Source organism: Mytilus edulis, chromosome 4, assembly GCF_963676685.1.
Source record: "Mytilus edulis chromosome 4, xbMytEdul2.2, whole genome shotgun sequence".
Lineage (NCBI taxonomy): Eukaryota > Metazoa > Mollusca > Bivalvia > Mytilida > Mytilidae > Mytilus > Mytilus edulis.
In genome coordinates, this window is record NC_092347.1 from 32,770,867 (window position 1) to 32,795,866 (window position 25,000).

Below are 25,000 nucleotides of genomic sequence, written 5' to 3' on the forward strand. Positions count from 1 at the left end.
GACATGAATCAAAGTCATCATATGCGGATTCAGTACGCGTATTAGCATTACAAGACACTTCCCTTTTTTATAAGAACAAGTTCGGCACAGGACAGAGTTTGTTCAAAGCAAACACAGTTTTTGAGTACAAATGCTATCTGGAGCGTAAATACCGTCATGATTCGGTCAAACTCGTCAGATATAGTCCTACCTTTGCATAGGAAACACAAAATAAATGTGAGTACAAAGTTTCGATCAATGTTCGTGACCCATATTCCCATATGCATATGCATGATGAATCTGCACTGCCAATCCCAAATGTAATGGGACGAATGTTGCTACAGAAACGATTGATTTTGTAATAGCCATACATTTACGAATTTTTGTTATCTTTAAGGACAATATACGGTTCAGAAGCGCCTTTGTGTTATTTTTCATCAATTAACTAACAAATGAACTTTTGAGCCTAATCTCCGTGTTGAAGACCGGACCGTGACCTATAATGGTTTACTTTTATAAATTATGACTTGGATGGTGTGTTGTATCATTGGCACTCTTACCACATCTTCCTATATCTATTAACAAGCTATGCGGGCATCATTTCCATAGAAATATCAAAACGAGGACATAGCTCATAAGAGCACTGGTGGCAGGGTGAAGTAATTCTTCTTCTTTTACTGATGTATCCTTGATATTTCCAGACACACCTTATGTAATACTGAAAGTCTTAACATAGACTTCAATTTTCCTGCAGCAGATATGGCATCCCCTAAATTGAGTTCAGAGCTAAACTCTATATTTCATATCCCTTAGCCCCACTGTGTCTGAATTGCGTAGTTTTCTGGGTTTTTTTTTAAAGGTTTGTCTTTTACACAAAAACACTGTTTTCATATCCAAACTACAAGGAAGAAACTGAGCGCGAGATCGTATAAAAGTGTCAGGTTGTGAGGATACATGTCGATCAGTTTTATCACATATATGGATTTCTGTTGTTTCTAATTTAAAGTTCCCCAAGGGTGACTGGGGAAACGAAACATGATCACTTGGTCTTCTCCCGACCGGCAGTAAAACGAAGAGGGGCGTCCGTTTGGCTGTGCGGGATGTATCAAGTTCGCAGTCACGTCCGGTCAGAATGGGGACGTTAAGTCCGATGCTTCGTGTAAAGGGAGTGTCACATTCTTTGCACGTTAAAAACCCTTGCATCAACTCTTTGAGGAGTCCGTAGGTGGCATGTTGGAATGGAAAATTTCTGTCCCAATCCAATATACCATCATTTTCCAGTGGCAGTCTAAATTTTCCCGATCATCATCCCGAATGGCCTCTATTATGACAAAACCTACCTATTGTTTTTATTGTTAACTTGTTCTCGTCCTGAACATGCATGAAATATTTGTCACTGGACCTTAAGCAACCAACAATCAATCAATCAATCTAATTTAAAGACGCACCAATTTTGCCTTCTGGTGCAAGTCTCATAACATCACTGATGATTCACCCACTGAAAGCAGAATATTAAGAGAAGTTGGTTTTAGCATCACCTTGTCACACACCAAATCTCTGCGAATCTTCAATAGTACTTTTCCCCCGACCACTTGCATGCATATTAATTGCTCTGAGGTTGAACATTGACATACAATGTATTTTCTATAGTCATTATCCGGAAAACCTCTTATCCGAAGGATTTGGTTAACTTTTATATAAAGTCAAAATTTTATTAACAAAAATATAACTTATTTACAGAAAATACACAAAAGAACTACTATATATATTCAAATCACTCAAAAATAAACTAACTTCTCCTACAAAATCTACATAATCACATCGAAACTATCAAATTGATGGTGAAGGAAAAAATAAATGGTGGAGCTGAATGACGGATAGGAAATTTCCGTAATTAAAAAAGGTACAAATGATGTTTTTATTTTTGAGTTTTTGACAAAATTGTTTGAAATTTGCCCAACAAAATTTGCATGCAGTATCGAAATACATTTTTGTAATATGTTTTGTCCTCTTAAATGTCAAATACTATTTTTGAATCATATGTTTTCTCGTTTTCAAAGAAAAACGCGTTAAATGTCTATCTAAAAAAACAGCCAACTTTAAGTTTGAAAGTTTTACTTGGAGATGGTATTATGTTTATGTCTTCATCATTCCGATGATCCTTGATGATATGTGCATAGAAAATATTTACGAAAATAGCGGGAAATTTAACCAAAAAATATATTTTTGGATTTTAAGGTAACTACTCAAAACCGTAAATTGAGGGGTACCCCCATTAAAGGGATAAAATACAAAAATGTGACCATAGAAACTTTTTACGACCCGACGGAAATTAAAATATAGATATTATTCTATCATTTAAAACAATTTGCAGCCGTGTGTTATTCCGGACCATTAAACTCGTTAACTAAGCGTCTTTTTCGATGTCAGTTGCAGTACTATTTTTAACCAGGTGCTCCGCAGGGCACAGCTTTATACGACCGCAGAGGTCGAACCCTGAACAGTTGGGGCAAGTATGGACAAAACATTCAAGCGTGATACAGCTCTGAATTTGGATTGTGATCAAATTTTTGACATTACATGGTTTTTTTTTATACAAAACAAATGTCAAGATTTTACAAATCAATTAAAGATTTCTTCTTCAAACTTTTTAAATCTAAAATTAAATAGTTGATCATGACACAGCATAGGTTTCTGACACAGAACGAATGTGGTCTAATGAACTTAAAAGGTTTTTTTTGCCTTTGAGCAATTCACTATGCTGTTGAATATTAATCCTCTCAAAAAAATGTTTGAAGAAATTTTCTTTTTATTTATGAAATCTGAAATGAGAAAAATTTAACCCACCCCTTTTTTTCACATCCCCGTTTCCCTTTTTCCAAAACTGATATCAATTCAAATTTCTAATGGAGTTTGCAACAATAACTACTCTTTTAAATACATATCATAAAATATTAAAATGTAAAATAAAGTGCTTGTTATCACTGAATGGTAAAGATTGGTTGGTAGTAAAAGTGAATATACATTGTTTATTGTATAAAACAATAAAAAAAACTTCATCAACAACATTTTATATTGGCAAATTTCCAATGAAGTTATTTACATAAAGTTATTGGCAAATAAAAATAGAAAATGACATCATAGTCATGTCTGGCAAATGTCCAACATACATTATCTAAAAACATTTTAGATAAGATAAGGAAAAAAAGCTTCATCAGCAACATTTTATATTGGCAAATTTCCAATGAAGTTATTTACATAAAGTTATTGGCAAATAAAAATAGAAAATGACATCATAGTCATGTCTGGCAAATTTCCAACATATATTATCAACTACTATTCTATACAAAGAAAGATAACTCCAATTGAAAATTAATTGCTATTGCACAATATTGTGCAATTAGATATTTCTTGCTATTGTGCAATACTGTGCAATTGAAAATTTCTTGCTATTGCACAAATCCTGATTTGGACCAACTTGAAAACTGGTCCCATAATCAAAAATCAAAGTACATATTTAGATAAAGCATATCAAATAAGCCCAAGAATTTAATTTTTGTTAAAATCAAACTTAGTTTAATTTTGGACCCTTTGGACCTTAATGTAGACCAATTTGAAAACTGGACCAAAAATTAAGAATCTACATACACAGTTAGATTTGGCATATCAAAGAACCCATTTATTCAATTTTTGATGAAATCAAACAAAGTTTAATTTTGGACCCCCATTTGGACCAACTTGAAAACTAGACCAATAATTAAAAATCTAAGTACATTTTTAAATTCAGCATATCAAAGAACCCCAAGGATTCAATTTTTGTTAAAATCAAACTAAGTTTAATTTTGGACCCTTTGGACCTTAATGTAGACCAATTTGAAAACGGGACCAAAAATTAAGAATCTACATACATAGTTAGATTCGGCATATCAAAGAACCCCAATTATTCAATTTTTGATGAAATCACACAAAGTTCAATTTTGGACCCTTTGGGCCCCTTATTCCTAAACTGTTAGGACCAAAACTCCCAAAATCAAACCCAACCTTCCTTTTATGGTCATAAACCTTGTGTTTAAATTTCATAGATTTCTATTTACTTATACTAAAGTTATTGTGCGAAAACCAAAAATAATGCTTATTTGGGCCCCTTTTTGGCCCCTAATTCATAAACTGTTGTGACCTCAACTCCAAAAATCAATCCCAACCTTCCTTTTGTGAACATAAACCTTGTGTTAAAATTTCATTGATTTCTATTTACTTATTCTAAAGTTATTGTGCGAAAACCAAGAATAATGCTTATTTGGGCCCTTTTTTGGCCCTTATTTCCTAAACTGTTGGAACCAAAACTCCCAAAATCAATCCCAACCTTCCTTTTGTGGTCATAAACCTTGTGTCAAAATTTCATAGATTTCTATTCACTTAAACTAAAGTTATAGTGCGAAAACCAAGAAAATGCTTATTTGGGCCCTTTTTGGCCCCTAATTCCAAAAATGTTGGGACCAAAACTCCCAAAATCAATCCCAACCTTCCTTTTGTGGTCATAAACCTTGTGTTAAAATTTCATTGATTTCTATTCACTTTTACTAAAGTTAGAGTGCGAAAACTAAAAGTATTCGGACGACGACGACGACAACGAGGACGAGGCAGACGACGACGCCAACGTGATAGCAATATACGACCAAAAAATTAAAATTTTTGCGGTCGTATAAAAAGCTGAAGTTATCAGTAATTTGTGGGCTTCTAAATTTTACTTTCAATGTTCTGATGGATAATAAAAATTCAAAGTATCTTTAAACAGGAAGTGACTATCCCTTGGATCTGAAAATATTAAAGTTCTTTTATTAAAGTTCTTATTAAAATATGTAACAAATTTAAAGATGGAAAAACATTACTCTTTACAGTATTTAAAAAAAGAACCATAGTATTAAAAGGAAAACTGTTCCCTAAAATTATAGCAAAACATTTATATTAAATCCCATGGTGATATCAGATCCTAGGGAAGTCTAAATTTCATCTCATAGAGACATAACTTGGGAATGTAACCAGTATAAAAACATATTGTTGCAGTGAAATTGACTTCTGAAGTAACCACAAAGTGAAGGTAGGGGTAGTACAGAATTTGAGTACATGTTTAAACTCTTACTACTTCAGGAAATATGAATGTTGAAACCATGCCGAACAGCCCTATATTTTGACCTTTGAATTAGATAGTATTTTATATCAACTTTCCATTCTAGGATATAATTCTTTTATGAAACTTCATGGTAAAGTGGCAGTTTTAGTCTAAAGGGAGTTCCCATGGAAAATTGCATTGTCTATATTTACAGAAATGCAACCTATAGTGATAACAGTAATGCCTTAATAGCAATTAACATCTATGCACCACACAGCTTGCAAAAAACACAAAAATCTATTAAAGAAAAAAGATACCTTTCTAAAACAGGAATTGTAGAATGTATAACATCTGTATAAAACACAGTGTTTCCCAATCTTTTTGTTGACAAATTCTTCCAGTACAAAGCCTCGTTGAATGGAATTTTCCCTGAGTCACTGGAAACAACAGGAAGTAAATCCTTTGTTGCCATAACAACCTCTCCTGGTGAGATGAATTTCAAGGTCAAACTTGTAGATTTAAGTTTTCCTTCAGTCAGACGCTTCTCAATACTTGACATGATGGAAGACTTAAGATCCTACAGAAAGGGAAGAGATTTTTTCTTTATTTTCCAAACTTATTTTTCATTTTCCAAGCTTTAGTCGTAGATGAATTTACAAATGTCATACTAGTTTTTGGCTATTCTATTAGGTTCTTTGGTATTTGTTCTCATTAAGGAGGTATGAATATTGCTATTTCTTATTATGAAGCATTCTAGTTTATAAATTTGCACTTCATGTATTTTCAGCTTCAAGATAGATTGATATGAGATTGAGTATATTTCAATGAAAAGATATGAATGAAAATTTAACAAATTTTAAAGAAAGAATAGAAAAATAAATAAAGATGAAAATTAAACAAAATATCAAATACATTTAGTGTATGGAGTAAATAAAAACATCGGAAGATCATAATGAGTATAAGTTCACATCATAAGGGGTGAAGCTATAAGGAAACAGGTAACTTTATCAATTTAAAAGCTGGAATTAAAAAAGAATCAAATACCAAGATGACACTCTCAGACACAATCTGATTTACTTCCATTTAACCACGACTGATATGAGTGTTGTCAATCTTAATCTTAATATTAGGTGTTTGAGATTACCAGGTATTCTTTTTTTTTTCAAAATCTTAGTTCATAGTGAAAGCTACATAATGTTTAAGGGATGATGGTATGAGATCTCTTCAGTTTTGACTAGTTTGAAGGCTGGTGATGTCTGATCGACCAATTAATTTTATTACAGCCAAATGACTTGAGTGTGTAGATAAAGGTTAAAGCTTTAGTGAGCTTGCTTGCTAGCTGACACATGAAATCATCATTAGGTTAGGTATACTACCCTCATTTAAGAGTAGACTAATTGGACAGATAACCAATCTTTCTGTGTGTAGGACTAAAGAACTCCGAAAGGACGGTAGTTTGCTTAAATGTAATAATGATTTCACAGTTCAGATAGCAAACAAGCTAGCCAAAAATATAACCTTTACCTACACGCTAGATCTCAAGTCATTTTGCTGTAAAAACTGGGTAGTATTACATTTGTTTAAACTAAAAGGTAGGCTGGCATGTGTTATAACGCAAAGTTAACTAGAAAATATTTGTTGAATAATGTTTTTCAATAGATGTAGGTTTGGTATATGCTTTTGTGAGGTTTACTTTGGTTGTACCTAAGAATAAAGCTGGTAAAGGGTTTGTTTCAGTGTTAGCAAGAAATAGAAAAGATGACTTTAATTTAAATATTATCAAGGAAATAAGATGGTATAAAACTTATAGGGATTTTAGGCCGAGAGGCAGGTTGCTGAGGGATTTATCTAGGATTAGTATAGCCTAGTGTGAGGTGTGCCTTATATTTTGCAGGATGTAGGCTAATGTGAGAGTAACTTCAGTTTTAGAAAGAAGGTAGAAGGTAGGCAAAGATTAACAATATTTCTAGTCAGAAAGTATGCTAGCATTTTATTATAATTTAGCTAGATGGTACAGTATCGGCAGGTGATAATGTATTCTACGTTGTATTATGAGATACAAATGAGGCTATCAGAGGTAGATTGATGAAAGATTTTTGGCTGGTGAGAATATACATTAACTATAGTGATTAAGTATGCTGGTATATGATTTCTCTTTATTAGTTTTAACCAAAAGGCAGTAAGATTTAAATTTTGGTTCTTATTGATCAGGTATGATGGTGTGAGGTTAACCTTAATCAAAGCAAAAACATACACTGTAACCTGTCTAATCCAACACACTGGGGTCCAGAAAAGAATGTCGGATTAAGCAGGGCGTCAGAATAATCAGGTTTTTCTGAAAGGATAGGTATATTTTGGGACCATAAAATGTATCGGTTAAAGCAGGGTGTTGGAATACTCAGGTGTCAGATTAGGCAGTTTACACTGTAGTACTTTAATCAGTTCTAGCTAGAAGATAGTATGATTAGTGACTTTACGAAAGGACAGCTAGTTGTTAGGATTGTATAGTTCTAAATTAGTTTGAAGGGAAGATGGTATGAGATTTACCATATTTTTGTAACAGAAGTAGGCCACTATGAGATCTGCCATCGTTTTTGCTTTTTAACTGAGAGGTAGAGTGTTGAAAGATTTAACTTTGGTTAAGCTAGGAGGTAGGCAGATATTTGATGTACCTTATTTTAGCTAGGGGGTAGGATAGCAAATAAGTTATCATAGTTTATTACCAGTTAGGCTGATGTGAAAGATACCTTAGTTTTAGCTAGGAGGTAGAGCAAGTTTTACCTTTGGTTAAGCTAGGTGGTAGAGGAAGTTTTACCTTTGGTTAAGCTAGGAGGTAGAGGAAGTTTTAACCTTTGGTTTAGCTATGAGGTAGGTTGCTGTAAGATGTACTGTAAACCAACTTATTTTCCCGACTTTCACAAGTAGAAAAATAAGTGAAAATAGATCGTCGCTTATATGCAAAACTCAGATCTTTTACTATTAAACCACCCCGATAAGTTAGAAAATCACGAAATTAAATAGCCGTAAAGTGGACTACAACAGGTCAAATGTGAAATATAGTATCCGCAAAAATAAGTTGGTTTACAGTACCTGAATTTAAGCTTGGAGGTAGGATAGCGAATGTGTTACCATAGTTTACTAGCAGAAAGATAAACTGAAATTTACCTTAGTTTTAGTTAAGAGGTAGGCTTGTGTAAATATAGGTGTCTGGTCTCTATCACAATTATATCCCATTCTCTTCAGTAAAGACGACAACATCTCTAATCTGACTGAATTAGATTCCTTCAGAACGTTAAACATCTCTACAGTAGCAGCTATATCAGTGGGATCTTGGTCTAGTAAAACCTAAAAATATAACATTACCGGGTCATATAAAGTAAGTTTTACTGGTATAGCAGGAAAATAGTTTAGTGAATATAAAAGATTTTATTTATTAATGTATTTTTGTTGTGATGTTTACTATTCATACAGTACCATTCAAAAGAACCAACTCTCTCACACCCTACACCAAGAAAAATGTCGGAGTCACTCCGAAAAACTCCGATATTCCTCCCAAAATGTTGGGAGGAAATTGGGAGTAATCTCTCCCAAAATCAGGTAAATGTTAATTATGATAGTGAGTTCACTCTCTACACTGAGGAATTAATTGCCCTTATCATACTTTGATCTCTACCGGCACAAGACTGAATGGGTAATTGGATTACCTGACAGGTAAAGGTTGAAGTAATTAAGAATTATATTTCCGGTCTACTGTATCAGTTTTAGTGTCAAACAGGTGTATAATTTTAAATGTCTTTTAATACTAATTAAGTTTAATTTGTGGTAATAATGAGTCAAAATATTTTCGTATTTTTTGTTTTCTTATCTAAAAATATCTTTACCTTAACAAATGCTTAATGTACTTGCTTTTAAAAAAAAAAAGGATTATAAAATATTGTGGAAGATGTGAAAAACCCAATATTCTACATCAAAGTTAAAGTCTATATTTGAAAATTATGTGTCTAAAAGTTTTGTATATATGCAAGTAAAAAGGAAAATGTATTCACCATTTATTAGGCATAATAATATGCAAGTCTACTTCATTTTCTTTTTACAATTATCTTATTGCTGGAATGAATAAAAGATTGTTAATTTTTTCAATTGCATTTACGTTTTATAAAAAATATAAACTTCTTAATTTTGACCTCGATGTCTTCACCAGTAAATTAATATTTTATTTACGAAATGGACATACTTGTGTAAAAATAACCGGAAACTTCTGATAAATTAATGAGAGCAGTTTAAAGAAAATCATAAGAATTACGTGTCTCAAAGTTTTGTTTATGCAAGTAAAAAGGAAAATATTATTCACCATTCGTTATGCTTAATAATTACGGCATTTTCGATTTACGATTTGTTGGCAGTACTGTAGGATAATACATGTAATACATTTCGGTTACAACAGGAAAACTTCCCCAGCTGCATTAACTCGTCTTTGTATAATATTTATTTTCGCAAAATGAATGTAAATTTGTGTATTTTGAACAGTGATCTTAAAAGATTTTAAAAACAATTATTTGCCGTGTGAAGACAATTCCACGATACACATCTCAGTTATCAACAGTTTGGACTGAACTTGAACTTGACTTACTTAACAATGTTAAATACTAAAAATAGTTGACATTAATTTAATTCACAGCACGAGTTTTTTAAAGGGAGGGAAATAATATCGCGTACCAGTAAACTCAGGTGACGTTTCTAGACCACCGTGGGAAAAATTCATTCAAGGTTTCTAAAGTTGCAGAACGACATTTTTGTGCGATCGTATTGAGGTTCCAGAAGGTCCTTTTACAATTGAATCGGAATCTAAAATATAATTCTTTTTTGAATAAACGAGAACACATCTTTGGCTATTTGAATTTTAATGTTTTATCTTTCAAAAAAGGACGTAGACCTGAACATTAGTTATACGTCCATGGTCAATAATATAAATTTATGGTTGATGAAATATTGAAATTATGATGGAAATTGTCCCGGGTGATCAATTGTGTTCAAATGACAACAATACTATAAAGAACTGCCAATTGTAGGCGGTTGGGAAAATTTGAAAATAAGATGATGACTGATTTAACTGGAATAGAATATTATGATGGGCAATTATGAGGTTTGGTAATAATTAAAGGATTAGTGACCTATCGGATAGCGAGAAGCGGATTACTTATCATCACAACTTTTAACATCTTTTGTAAACGTAAAATTATTGAGTGCATAAACTTGTCAAAGACATGAAGACAGGTAGAATTATAGTAATTTAATGTGAAAATATTTTAACACTTTCCAAATTTAAATGACGAAATTGATATAAATACTTTCGTCAATTTGAAAACCGTTTTGTAAAATACGAAAATGACGAGCGCTATCAATATCACTTGAAGTTTCTTTTCGTAATTTAAATTATTCAAGTATGTAATGTACCGAAATATTTTACATTGCTCAATAAATTAAGTTTACATGTTGATGAATCATGTTACCGTAAAAACAACATGATTTTATTAGCCAGTTGATTTTTAAATAATGGACAATTAATGCACCGATATTGCTGATTGCGTAAGTCATAAAAGATTCTATTTGTGTCAAAATTGTCTTTGTTGAAAGAACACAATGTATGACCTTACCGGAATGTAATAGAAACACAAAATAACAAGTATTTTCTCCTACTTTTTCGTATGTACATTTTATTTTAAAGATAATAGCATAGGACAAAAACATATAAGATAATAATTATCTTCTTCTAAATGATAATGTCACATCTTTATCTGTCAAAGAAAGGAAAACATTTGTTCAATTTTTAATACCGTGGTTTTAAAGCACACCTGTGCAATCAAGATCGATTAAATGTACATAGGTAAATTATCTGGGTAATCCGATTATGTTGTCACGTGTCATTAATTTTTAGTACATCCGATGGGCAATAAACCAATTAACAGCCACACGGTGTTGGGAAAGTATCTTTGGAGGACTTTGGGAGTGAAATCCGCGGTACTCTGTGTGATTCCGAGAAAGACGGAAATCGGAAAAAAACGATATCGAATCGATCCGTTTGAATGGTATTGTATGCGTTTTAATGTTTATCAAAACAAATCTTAAAAGGCTTAGCAGTAAAGATTCTAATAAATCATCTTTAAAATACTGTAAATTCAGAAATTATTGCACTGTTTTTATTATTGCCAAAAATGTGACAGGGTTAAAATTCCAATTATTAAAACTTGCATTTTTTAAATTTTATAAATCAATTAAACAGGATTTTTCTCAATATCACAAAAATTAAAATTACATTTTAGTCTAAAATGACAAAATCGCAATAATTTGAGAATTTACAGTACATGTATACTGTAACTAAAACAAACCTGTGATAGTATAGCTCTCCCCTGACCCTTACAGTACATGTATACTGTTACTAAAACAAACCTGTGACAGTATAGCTCTCCCTTGACCCTTGCAGTACATGTATACTGTTACTAAAACAAACCTGTGACAGTATAGCTCTCCCTTGACCCTTACAGTACATGTATACAGTAACTAAAACAAACCTGTGACAGTATAGCTCTCCCTTGACCCTTACGGTACATGTATACAGTTACTAAAACAAACCTGTGACAGTATAGCTCTCCCCTGACCCTTACAGTACATGTATACAGTAACTAAAACAAACCTGTGACAGTATAGCTCTCCCTTGACCCTTACAGTACATGTATACAGTAACTAAAACAAACCTGTGACAGTATAGCTCTCCCTTGACCCTTACAGTACATGTATACAGTTACTAAAACAAACCTGTGACAGTATAGCTCTCCCTTGACCCTTACATTACATGTATACTGTTACTAAAACAAACCTGTGACAGTATAGCTCTCCCTTGACCCTTACAGTACATGTATACAGTAACTAAAACAAACCTGTGACAGTATAGCTCTCCCTTGACCCTTACAGTACATGTATACAGTTACTAAAACAAACCTGTGACAGTATAGCTCTCCCCTGACCCTTACAGTACATGTATACTGTTACTAAAACAAACCTGTGACAGTATAGCTCTCCCTTGACCCTTACAGTACATGTATACTGTTACTAAAACAAACCTGTGACAGTATAGCTCTCCCTTGACCCTTACAGTACATGTATACTGTTACTAAAACAAACCTGTGACAGTATAGCTCTCCCTTGACCCTTACAGTACATGTATACTGTTACTAAAACAAACCTGTGACAGTATAGCTCTCCCTTGACCCTTACAGTACATGTATACTGTTACTAAAACAAACCTGTGACAGTATAGCTCTCCCTTGACCCTTACAGTACATGTATACTGTTACTAAAACAAACCTGTGACAGTATAGCTCTCCCTTGACCCTTACAGTACATGTATACTGTTACTAAAACAAACCTGTGACAGTATAGCTCTCCCTTGACCCTTACAGTACATGTATACAGTAACTAAAACAAACCTGTGACAGTATAGCTCTCCCCTGACCCTTACAGTACATGTATACTGTTACTAAAACAAACCTGTGACAGTATAGCTCTCCCTTGACCCTTACAGTACATGTATACTGTTACTAAAACAAACCTGTGACAGTATAGCTCTCTCTTGACCCTTACAGTACATGTATACTGTTACTAAAACAAACCTGTGACAGTATAGCTCTCCCTTGACCCTTAAAGTACATGTATACTGTTACTAAAACAAACCTGTGACAGTATAGCTCTCCCTTGACCCTTACAGTACATGTATACAGTTACTAAAACAAACCTGTGACAGTATAGCTCTCCCCTGACCCTTACAGTACATGTATACTGTTACTAAAACAAACCTGTGACAGTATAGCTCTCCCTTGACCCTTACAGTACATGTATACAGTAACTAAAACAAACCTGTGACAGTATAGCTCTCCCCTGACCCTTACAGTACATGTATACTGTTACTAAAACAAACCTGTGACAGTATATCTCTCCCTTGACCCTTACATTACATGTATACAGTAACTAAAACAAACCTGTGACAGTATAGCTCTCCCTTGACCCTTACATTACATGTATACAGTAACTAAAACAAACCTGTGACAGTATAGCTCTCCCTTGACCCTTACAGTACATGTATACTGTTATTAAAACAAACCTGTGACAGTATAGCTCTCCCTTGACCCTTACATTACATGTATACAGTAACTAAAACAAACCTGTGACAGTATAGCTCTCCCTTGACCCTTACATTACATGTATACAGTAACTAAAACAAACCTGTGACAGTATAGCTCTCCCCTGACCCTTACAGTACATGTATACAGTAACTAAAACAAACCTGTGACAGTATAGCTCTCCCTTGACCCTTACAGTACATGTATACTGTAACTAAAACAAACCTGTGACAGTATAGCTCTCCCTTGACCCTTACAGTACATGTATACTGTTACTAAAACAAACCTGTGACAGTATAGCTCTCCCCTGACCTTTACAGTACATGTATACTGTTACTAAAACAAACCTGTGACAGTATAGCTCTCCCTTGACCCTTACAGTACATGTATACTGTTACTAAAACAAACCTGTGACAGTATAGCTCTCCCTTGACCCTTACAGTACATGTATACAGTAACTAAAACAAACCTGTGATAGTATAGCTCTTCCTTGACCCTTACATTACATGTATACTGTAACTAAAACAAACCTGTGACAGTATAGCTCTTCCTTGACCCTTACATCACATGTATACTGTAACTAAAACAAACCTGTGACAGTATAGCTCTCCCTTGACCCTTACATTACATGTATACAGTAACTAAAACAAACCTGTGACAGTATAGCTCTCCCCTGACCCTTACAGTACATGTATACAGTAACTAAAACAAACCTGTGATAGTATAGCTCTCCCTTGACCCTTACAGTACATGTATACAGTAACACAAACAAACCTGTGACAGTATAGCTCTTCCTTGACCCTTACATTACATGTATACAGTAACTAAAACAAACCTGTGACAGTATAGCTCTTCCTTGACCCTTACATTACATGTATACTGTAACTAAAACAAACCTGTGACAGTATAGCTCTCCCCTGACCCTTACAGTACATGTATACAGTAACTAAAACAAACCTGTGACAGTATAGCTCTTCCTTGACCCTTACATTACATGTATACTGTAACTAAAACAAACCTGTGACAGTATAGCTCTCCCTTGACCCTTACATTACATGTATACAGTAACTAAAACAAACCTGTGACAGTATAGCTCTCCCCTGACCCTTACAGTACATGTATACAGTAACTAAAACAAACCTGTGATAGTATAGCTCTTCCTTGACCCTCAGCCTTTGGTTTGATGTCAACAATCATAGCTTGCCCATCTTTATCTTGACATAGGGACTGAATACACATCAAATCTTTTACAGATTCCTGAGGCAAATAACAATAGCGCCCACATAATAGCGTAACCTTCTTCCATTTCTCATAATCTACGACAGAAATATCAGGATGAGTACGAAGTTCTCTTCTTGGCACAAAATCAGAATCTAATGAACTTCCAAAGCTTATTACTTTACCGCCCTGCTCAATAAACTGGAGAAAAGCAGCATCTACTCTGTCATACAAATTGTCACATGATACAACAAGTAAAGCGCAGTTATCTGCCCATGGAATGGAGGCCACCTGGTCATGTTTCAAATGATACAGGATGTAGCAGTCTGTATTTATACATTGTTCAAATACTGATTTAATATTTTGAAATTTTCTTGCTGAGTCTTTCTTTCCAGCATACACTAATACATTTGGGGGTTTGGATGTATGACTTTGGTCGGGAGGGATAAAAACAGCTGGCATGGGGATCATTTCACTTAACGCTTCACCATAACCACTCTCTCCCATCATCCTTTGCAAATCATCTTCATTTGTTGCTATAGAGTCAACTTCGTCATTGTCTGCGCCATCTAATACTTCTTCCATGTTACCAACACTTCTTGAGGATGCCATTGATTCATTTGAACATCTTCCGACCTCTGTAGCTTCATCAAAATTATTCATCATACTACATTCCTCATCAGTTTTTTGTACCAGGTTGCTGGCATGGCCTTCTACATCTATACCTGAAATATTTAAAATTCCAAATGATTTTTTTTCTATGTAGAAAATACAATATACATACTTTAGAATTAACAAAATTATTGTTTTTGTAAATAAACAGTATCTAAAAAGCTGTTTATAACTTTTGTATGAACTGCATTTCTGAACAATTTTACCAATCTAACATTCAAGTTCTGTAAATTAGGAAATTATTGTTAATAATGTATCTGGGTGAGTATTGTAATAATAAAAACTTGCATTTAAACATCTGATACATATATCTTTAAGCAGCTTTTCCTGAAGTTGCAATAATTTATTGCAAATGTTTTGTTCATTCTCCAAAAATCATAATAAAAATGAGTACAATAATTTCTGAATTAAGCTGATTCAATAGTGTTTAGTGCTGAAAGAGTTCAATTTTTCACAAGTGGGATCAATATAGACAAAAATCTTGAGGCAGTTTTAAGGGAAGATACATTTTTTTGTAACTAATGATGAAGGAATTTAAACAGGAATGGAAAAACTTTTGAGTCAGAGGTGCTACCAGTTTATCATATCTATTTAACTATTATATATTTCATTTACTCAAGCCACATTAAATACAGTGAAACTGTCATCCCCATTGGAAATACATCAAACATCAAAGGACACTTAGGGTTGTTAGCTTCTTTGGGCAAACTTAATAAAATTATGTGTGGTTTCAGTATCTACACATACCCTTCTTTAAAGCCCCTACTCTTTACTCTTTTTTTTTTTACATTTTGTAGTTAGCTCTGTTGAAGTCACAATGTGTTCCTGGTAAATTCTATATAAAAAATATCTCAAGATTTTTTTTTAGTAATTTAAATTAAAAAAAGATAAAACAGGATTATGGGATCACTGGGCACATCTCACTGTAAATCTATTCAATTACTATACCATTTAATACATATAATACCTACTGAGTACTTTCTGTACAATAAGATCTTCATCTGTTGATAAGGCTAAGTCTGAGAAAGCCACACACATGGCTACAAAATTCTCCTGGGAACATTTCATTATTATACCAAATGGAGGTCCTGTCTTCCATGCTATAGGTCTGCCTAGGTCCAACATCTTAAATTATATGAACAAAAGCAATATGTTTAGAAAATTTTCTAGGTACATGTATACTTCCCGGGACCCCCATTATACAGCATACAGTGTGCCAACTTATAATAATATACAATGCATGTTACTGTAAATATCATTGTGTATAAGATTCTTAAAATTAGGTTGAGGCAAAATAAAGTTAATGAGTTTGGAAACAGCAAATTTATCAATTTTGTCCATCTATAAAGGGACATAACTCAAGAACGGTGAAATATCTTGAATTTGTCCTAATATCATCTTTTCTTACATTAGTTTTCATGTTTTTGGCTTCCTCCTCCTCCATATATTCTTGAGCATCTTCAGGTCTAATAGATTCCACTAATACCCAAACATCTTGTGATGATTTATCATATTGATGGGGTTCTAAGGCAAAGTATGTAGTCCATTCAGTCAAGTTTATTTTTACCTGTAGGTAAAGACAAAATTTCATTACGTTTCTTCTATATAGAAAAAATTCTAATTATACAGTCAACAGTGGCGGATCCAGAAGGGGATTCCAGGACTTAGACCCCCCCCCCCCCCTTTTTTTATTTTGACGATCAATGCATTTGAATGGGGATATATGATTAGAATCCCCCCTTTGCCTTTTATCCTGGGTTGGGAACCCCACCTTTTCAAAAAGGCTGGATCCGCCCCTGGTCAATAAGGTGCCATTTAATTCCACTGTGTACTAATATAACACTAGTGTAGTATCTCATACTGTGAAAACGAAGTGTGGGTTGTCATGTAATTCTGAATCATAAATGGTAATTTTGCATAATTTCTATAACCTACGTAGAGCCCAAAAATTGATATGGCCATCACGGCCCTAACTGTACTAATCATAACAGGTTCTTAACCTTTGTTTAAATAAAAAAGAAAGGTGATATAGATACTCTGTGAGAGAAAAACACTAAAACTCTTCAATTTTGGATCTATATATGGACCATAATTTGCTATTGGGCTCCGTTTCCTATAACTATAGAAAAGTGATAAAATGTGAATTACTGTAAGAAAAGTTGTAACTACATCTAAAGATGCCATTATTTTTATCAACATACAAGTGTATGCTACTCTTCCCTAGAAAAAAATTGAAATTAACAAATTTCAAAGATTATACGACCGTATTTGTGTGTTGTTTCTCGCGTTACTTTTCGCGTCCGAAGTGCATAACGCTGACTAATTTATAGATAATCGTCACCGGCAAATTCGTAATTTTTGCTTTAAAATAACAAAGAACATCGACCAATAACAATAGTGAGAAGAAAATGCTGAGAACTATAAGTATTTCTGTAGCAGGTGTAAGAACACAGTCGTTATTTTGGTTTCCCATTTCGTAACGCACATTTTAGATGGTTTAATCTGCTTTGTTGTAAAAGAATTCTTTGCAACAATATGCAAATACGAACTCTCGCGAGATGTTCAAACAGGTAAATCAGAGATGGTTTACATTCTTGTTTTGTTCTTCGTAATAATTAAGTTAGAAAATGACGTTATCGTTATGCTTTACATTTCACACGAAACAGAAGTCCATTTATTTATTAAAATTGTTTTTGTCGTTAAGTTCTAATCATTTCCGGTCATACGTGAAACATGTGACTAACATGTGATCACGCCCTTACAGCCGGATATACGAAATACTAGGTCTAAACATTGTATTTGTTTCCAACGGGATGTAAGCAAACATAATCTGTAGGCTTGTTTCGTCTTGTTTAAAAAAGGAAAATACAATTTTCAAAGAGATTGCGCCGGGGGTCTATTATTTTTCCTATGTGCATAATGTTACATACGATCTTGTGTGAAAATAAATGCCCAATGACTTGACAAAATCGATTTCAGATTTGACCGACGTTTTAACACACTTCGTTTCCCAATAATGATGTAAAGGGTCCTTGGAAAATTCAATCGAAATTACGTCTCCTATCATGGTGCCGATGTTCGTTGGATTGATTTAGCTTCAACAGTAAATATTACTGGATATTTTAGGTGAATAAAGATAATTTAATAAAAAATACATGTTAATGTAACACTTGGAATGTACAAAGTTGGTATCTTTGTCACAATTTTTAATTAATTTTTTTTATTCATGTTCTGCAAACACTTATCAGAAACGCAATAAACTTGTCAAAGGAAAAGTAAACTTTTACCATGCATGACTTGAAAGGAAGTACTTTATTGATTTTAGCCCACTAAAGTAGGTTAAAATGTGGAAACCATGTAGATGGTGTACAGGTCACAAATATCACATGGTGCCTATTTTAAAGATGCTAATTCCAAGTTAAAAGTTGTTTTCTTTACTGGATTTAAAGAATTTTACATTACCAATGATTTGGAATAAATTGTATATAAACTGGAATTTCAAAACCAAATATAAATACATTTTTTTGGCTAAAACATCAAGATACAACGATTATGGTATCCTGTATCAATGAAGAAAATACGGAAATTCCTGAATAAATTGTACTAATTGTTTTCAAAACAAGCACATATTTAGGAGTTTTATAATACTATTACATTTAAGATGGATTTTAAGAAAAAGTATACTGTTCAGATCATTTTAAGCAGATTTTGCAATAAAATAAAACTAAAAAAATGCTTTCGGTTTCTTATGGTTTCCTGTCGCGTTTAAAAAAAACTTTAATTTAACATTGAAAATAGATTTTAAATATTAACATGAAGCAAGTAACACTAGTAATGGTGTTCATTTATGTCTTTTGAAATATATTGTGCAAAACAAAGAAAATAAAGATTGGTTTCCTGTTTTGTTTCCTGTCACGTAAACGGTGAATCAAAATGTATTAATTTTTTCTCGAAAAACTCAATTGTTCCATTAATACTATTCTAACATCAACACAACCCACAGAATAAAAGTTAAAGTTTTAGAACTTATAAAAAAGGATACAAAAAGAAACCAAAGGCCGAATACCAAATTATGGTCCATATTACATGAATATAGTAGTGAAATATCATTGAAATACAAACAATGTAGATAACCACACACAGGTTCAAGCATTAACAGCACTATTAAATTTAGCCAAAAATGTTAAGCATTTACTGGATATTTAGCCACTGGTTCTAGCTATAGAACATTTCACCTCACTGATTCATAAACTGGTTATTGAAGTTGTCCACCAGACAAAGATGATTAACTAGGATTTGATAACACTAGCTTTTAGATATGAGATGTATCATAATATAAGTGTAAGCAACATCATGGTTTTATAATTTGACCGATGTCAAACTTACCTTTGGAGTTATTTCTGATAGTATAATCCTGGAATCACGGATGTGATTGACCCGCTGAATATAAGACACATCTTTCAGCAGTTGGTCAGTGAGCGTGTCAAAAGTGCCGTATTTATGGGCTAATACTGAACCTCGTTGGAAAATGTCAGTGATTGTCTTTCTATACAGTGTATGTTTACGTGTCCGACGTAACCAGTGGACTGCATATAAATACAGATATCCTGCTGTTATGAACATCTTATTATCTTGTCATGTAGCATTCAACATCCACTTCATCCTACAACAATACAACATAATGAAGAATTAGTTTAGCATGTAGCATTCAACATCCATTTCATCCTACAAAAGATACAACATAATGAAGAATTAGTTTGACATGTAGCATTCAACATTCATTTCATCCTACAAAGATACAACATAATGAAGAATTAGTTTGGCAAATACTGTGGCTACATTATTTTATATTGTTTGGAGTTGTTAACATAATCAAAACTATAATCTTTCTTTGCTTATCATGGTGTGAGGTATAAATGAGGTCAATGAGACAGCAACCCGAGGATAAAAATAACCATTTAAGCTTGTATGCTGGAGACTTGTTCCCACATTACCTTGTAAAACAATCTTGACACTATGTAGTTATGCCTTACCGATATATTCAATCATAAATTAACCACATCTTTAAATTTGGACTCTGTTGGAGAGATGTCTCATTGGCAAACATACCACATCTCCTTATTTTATACTAATAAAATCTCTTAATTGCTTTATTTCAAAATATCTGCTGAGGCCAAAAACGGTACATTGTGTATGAAGTTGTGTATTGAATAGGCTATATGCCAATTCCCGTAATTGACCCTGTAATTAGAGATACCTTTTTTAATTGTCTCCCTTATGAGGGATATTAATTTTTATTTACAATGGAGAGCTAGCAGAAAGAGCAAATCTACCTGTGCGTAATGTGAGTAATCTATAAGGTTTTTAAATCTTTTAATTACATTAATTTGTTGTTAAACTATTTACTTTTGACATCAGAAATTGTTTTTCATGAAAAATTAGTTAAACCGCCGATACATCACTTTCAATTTTGTCCGGTATGGAAATCGAACCAGTCTATGATTTAAAAGGGAAGTAATTTGTTTAAAAAGTGTGTAATAACAGAATCAAAACAGTAATTGGCAAATGAACTATTGTGTTATGTAACTTTTTCACTTTTTCTGTACATGAAGGTGTCAATTTCATCTATTGGAGTGTCTAAGTGCATCAAATCTTTCTGTGGTTAGTAAAAATATCTTTAGAAATACTTAATTTGTATAAGTACTTGTGTACTCAATGTTACAAATGTTATTCAACATTACAGGCAAGGGGTAATCGTAATCAGCTGTAATTTGCAATGTAATCCATGGATGTAATCAGTAATCATGCATTTTCTGATTACAAGAAATCACAGTGTAATTGATTACAGTCTTTGTCAAATATTTTAGAAACATGATGGATATCTTTTACACAGAAAAGGACACTTGTCTTTGCAATCAAATTTTACACATGTTACACTGTTCAGCCATCTAAAATTAAGGATATAAAAAAATCAAAAAAGTTGCCTTTTTAATGAGGATTAAAAGTTTATTAGAAATTATTTAATATTACAATATACAATGTAATATTAGTTATCCAAAGTAATCATGATTACTTTAATATATTTAATTAACAGGTCAGAAGTAATCTAATGTAATCCATTACATTTTAATGTCAGTGTAATTGTAATGATTGCAATAAATAAGAAAAGTAATTGTAATTCAATTGATTACATATTAAAGTAATCTAACCCATCCCTGTAACATTACATGTATGTCAAAAGGCAATAATTCTACTTAAATACCAATGGTTGAACACAGTCTTTTAATATCAAAATTGACTATGTTTACCATGTTTACCCCAAAAGAACCCACACACTTTATTGTGCAACTCAATAATTTTCAATGCATGGTAGTACCTAAGTATATAAGGAGTTAGTGGAAAGTTAGAATCATTGCTTAAACTGGTAACGTTTAAGTAATAAGTTAAATATAAGGTCTTCAATTTGAATTTCTTTCAAATTATAAATGTGGTTTAGCACTTGAGAGGTTCTAAATGGTCATTTGTATGTACTTAAAAGCAATTTTATCTTTGAAATCGGAACATTATGTACACAACTTTGTCTCATATGGTATTTCTGCATTGTCATTAAGCAATATACGAAGATTATATATATGTAAAATACTTTGTAGGGGCTGCAAACTGGTCTGTACGGGATTATCGTTCCTGAATTTTATTAAAACGTTTTCATGACTATGAATTTTAGCTTCAAAAAGATGTACTTACGTACCGTAATCAGTCTTTTTATTCCGTTACAAATTATATATTTTTAAGAATTTTTTAGATTTCCTCAATATGTTCAAAAATATCTGCTTGGATTTTATAAAATATCAAAAGAAACAAATAAATCTTAAAATGAAATAAGAGGTATGTTATAAAAAAAAATCATTATTTAGAGCTTGAAAATGCATTCTACTAGTAAAATTCCAAATCCTTCGAAATTATGCTACTCAGATAATATTTCTATTGATAAATGAATACAGTTTAGATCAGTTTGAGTTCAAACATGTTTCGACATATATAAAATCAGCTCAAATTTGTTTGAAAAAAAACACAATTTTAATGAAAAATAAGTTTTAGTAAGAATTTGTCGTTATTCTTGACTGATTTACGGATTTCTTCAGTCAATATAGAAGGATTATAGATATTCATGGGCATTTTACATAGACTGCCAAAGAATAACGGCTAGGTCGGTTCCATCTGTAAAATATTCAGTATGTCTCCGAAATATAAATTCGATCAAGATCATTTATAGTTAAATAATTTACATATAATGATGGCTTTTACGAGACATTTCAGTCGAATTAATCCTCCATTGTAAGATGCATAACCACTGGCCGGGTTGACATGCCTCATTCGGTATCTAACAAGAGCAGCACGATACTTTTGAAACAGGAACTGGCTGCCACTAACTCTACTTACCATTCAGGGGCACAGGAAGTCACCTCCGTCGATTTTTTTAAAGTTCTTATTGTTAAAAATTGCTTGTCTGGCGTACTAAATTATAATCCTGGTACCTTTGATAACTATTTTAAACTCTTTGTATAAGCCTATGCTTTACCGAAACAAACTAAAAATTACATGTGTTTTCATCTTGTATCGTTTTTGGTATTGCATTAGCCTATCTCTAAATATTAATGAGGTCAAAATCAACGTGTGACAAGATCTCGTGAGGCTATTTTGTCCGTTTTGTAATTAAGTAAAATAATTGTGGTTCCTTGACGCAAATATATTAGTCACAAAACATCTGAAAGTTGTCAAGTCATTTATAATTCATAAAACTTATCGATTTTCAAATCATTATAAGTTGATGAAAACACGACCTACCCTATCTATATTTTGGATATTTTGTACCAGAAAAGCTCAAAAGGAAGTGCCAGTAAATTTCTACTCGCTTAACGATCCTTAACCATTTGGTTGAGATTAAATGGTTTACCAGTCGTGAATCAGATTCTTAAAAATTCTAAAGATCAACTGCAACTTCTTCCATCACAATCTTTACAATTTTGCAGTGTTTCAAAACTTTTGATTTTTGACCATTTACACTACTTTCCCCCACGCTCATGATCAATGGAAAAATCGAATACCTCGTTTACTCTTTTACTTAAAATATAGAAGCTCCTAAACGTTTCTATGTAATTAAATATCCCTGGCTTCTGAATGTTCAGGTGAAATGGTTCCTTGGAAAAGTAATTCCGAATTGTGTACGCACAAACTTTATTGTGTTACACAGTGAGTAAAACCATAATTATCAATCTGCCGACATGCAAACTTGCTCGTTTATATCAGCCGCTATTTGCACTAACTTCCCCGCCATATTTTGTCATAATGAGACAATAAAAACATTGATTTTCCATTTGAATTGTGCAATTCTACATTTTGAAATATTAAAGGTCAAATTCAAACAAATATAATTTTTTATATGGAAAAAATTCTTTCAAAAGAAAGAATGAAGTCATTAAAAAACAAGAACCAAACGCAAATTAAGATACAATGAATTTTAAATGTCATGAAAATTACAGCATCGAGCGACATTATGTCATATAGATCAACCATGAGAAATCGGAAATCAAAATAAAATTTTATGCCGACGATGTCTATACATGCATATAAAGAAAAAACTAAATGACTGATTGTTGGCACTCAAATCAAAACAGTTGGAAAGTCAAATCAAAAACGTAGTTGAAGAACCTTGAAATAGAAACCAAAAAAAAACCATGTACCAAAACTGGCAAGGATCGTCTATGCCTGGGGTATAAGGGTTTCGAATAGTTCTGCGTTTTATAAACATTTATATTTTGAATATCAATGATATAACATAGTCACAATCAAGTGCTTATAACTAGCCTGGTAAATTTTATCTTCCACCTTTCTATCAATCGAGTTGGACATTAGGAGGTACAAAATATGCCTTACTAATTTTAAAAAGTCGACAAGAGACAAGACAATTTTATTCTTTAAAACACATTGGTACAAAGAATGAAATAATAATACATGGTATGCAAAATAAATGGTGTCCATGACAAGATAAGAATGTTACAATTATTATACAAGATCATTTAGTTATCATAATAGAAAAACAAAAGACAAAGGCTAAACAGGGAGACCTGCTAGTGAATTTATAACCTTTATAAATTTACATATATTTTAACTTATTTCTATGTGTTGTTTGTAATAATTTACAAAATTTGATTACATTTACTATAACAATTTAAAAAAAAAAAGTTTTCTCGAGTCGTCGAGGGATCTTAAATTCAAAATGAAAGTTAGGTTCGTCACCTAATTCTTGAAACTGACTAAATTAGACATTCTTTCTCTATCTAAACCTATCCATCTTCCAGTTTCATGATGACCAGTTCTAAATCTATATATATATATAATATCAAACATATAACCCTATCTGTGGGACTATTATACTATATAGTTCCAGCCTATCTCTATCTGGTAATAGATCTAAATATTTTTCGAATTCAAACTTATCCTTATAAAATCTATATGATTAAAAAAGTAAAAATTATATATGTCATCCACGGTGGGATTCGAACCCACGACCTCCGGATTAGAAGTCCGGCGCGCTATCCCCTGCGCTACGCGGACATGATAAATATTTTGCTTATTTAACAAGTGTGGACACAGATGAGTGTGGATAGTATGTTTGGATGTTTGACAGTGTTTTATGATAAATGTAGTTCTATGATTTTCCTATATGTGTTATTAACTGTGTTGCACGATGACAACCAACCGGAGCATTAGGAGTATTGTTTATTTTATATTTAGTTTAGTTTTTATGTTCAATACAGGCAAGGAAGAGACACTAGTTGCATTAGTT

At 32.7% G+C, this 25,000-nt stretch overlaps 1 protein-coding gene and 1 non-coding gene across 3 annotated transcripts in view; both read right to left on the bottom strand.

Moving 5' to 3' along the window:
* Positions 1-21,866, bottom strand: part of LOC139519495 (biotin--protein ligase-like) — a 55,295-nt gene extending 33,429 nt beyond the window's left edge. Inside the window, exons 1-8 of one of the 2 annotated variants that reach the window (XM_071311607.1) lie at positions 21,797-21,866; positions 19,855-19,878; positions 19,540-19,792; positions 16,562-16,720; positions 16,125-16,278; positions 14,404-15,206; positions 8,255-8,434; positions 5,407-5,666 (exon numbers count right to left, since the gene is read on the bottom strand). In XM_071311607.1, the coding sequence (XP_071167708.1) occupies positions 5,407-5,666; positions 8,255-8,434; positions 14,404-15,206; positions 16,125-16,278; positions 16,562-16,720; positions 19,540-19,776 (1,793 nt within the window). In that variant the 5' untranslated portion in view covers positions 19,777-19,792; positions 19,855-19,878; positions 21,797-21,866. Of the gene's footprint in view, positions 1-5,406; positions 5,667-8,254; positions 8,435-14,403; positions 15,207-16,124; positions 16,279-16,561; positions 16,721-19,539; positions 19,817-19,854; positions 19,879-21,796 lie in introns of both variants that reach the window. The other variant, XM_071311606.1, reaches the window with a different exon arrangement.
* Positions 21,867-24,695: 2,829 nt separating this feature from the next.
* Positions 24,696-24,768, bottom strand: Trnar-ucu (transfer RNA arginine (anticodon UCU)). Its single transcript has one exon. It is a non-coding gene; the product is annotated as a tRNA-Arg (tRNA).
* Between the last annotated feature and the right edge of the window lie 232 nt (positions 24,769-25,000).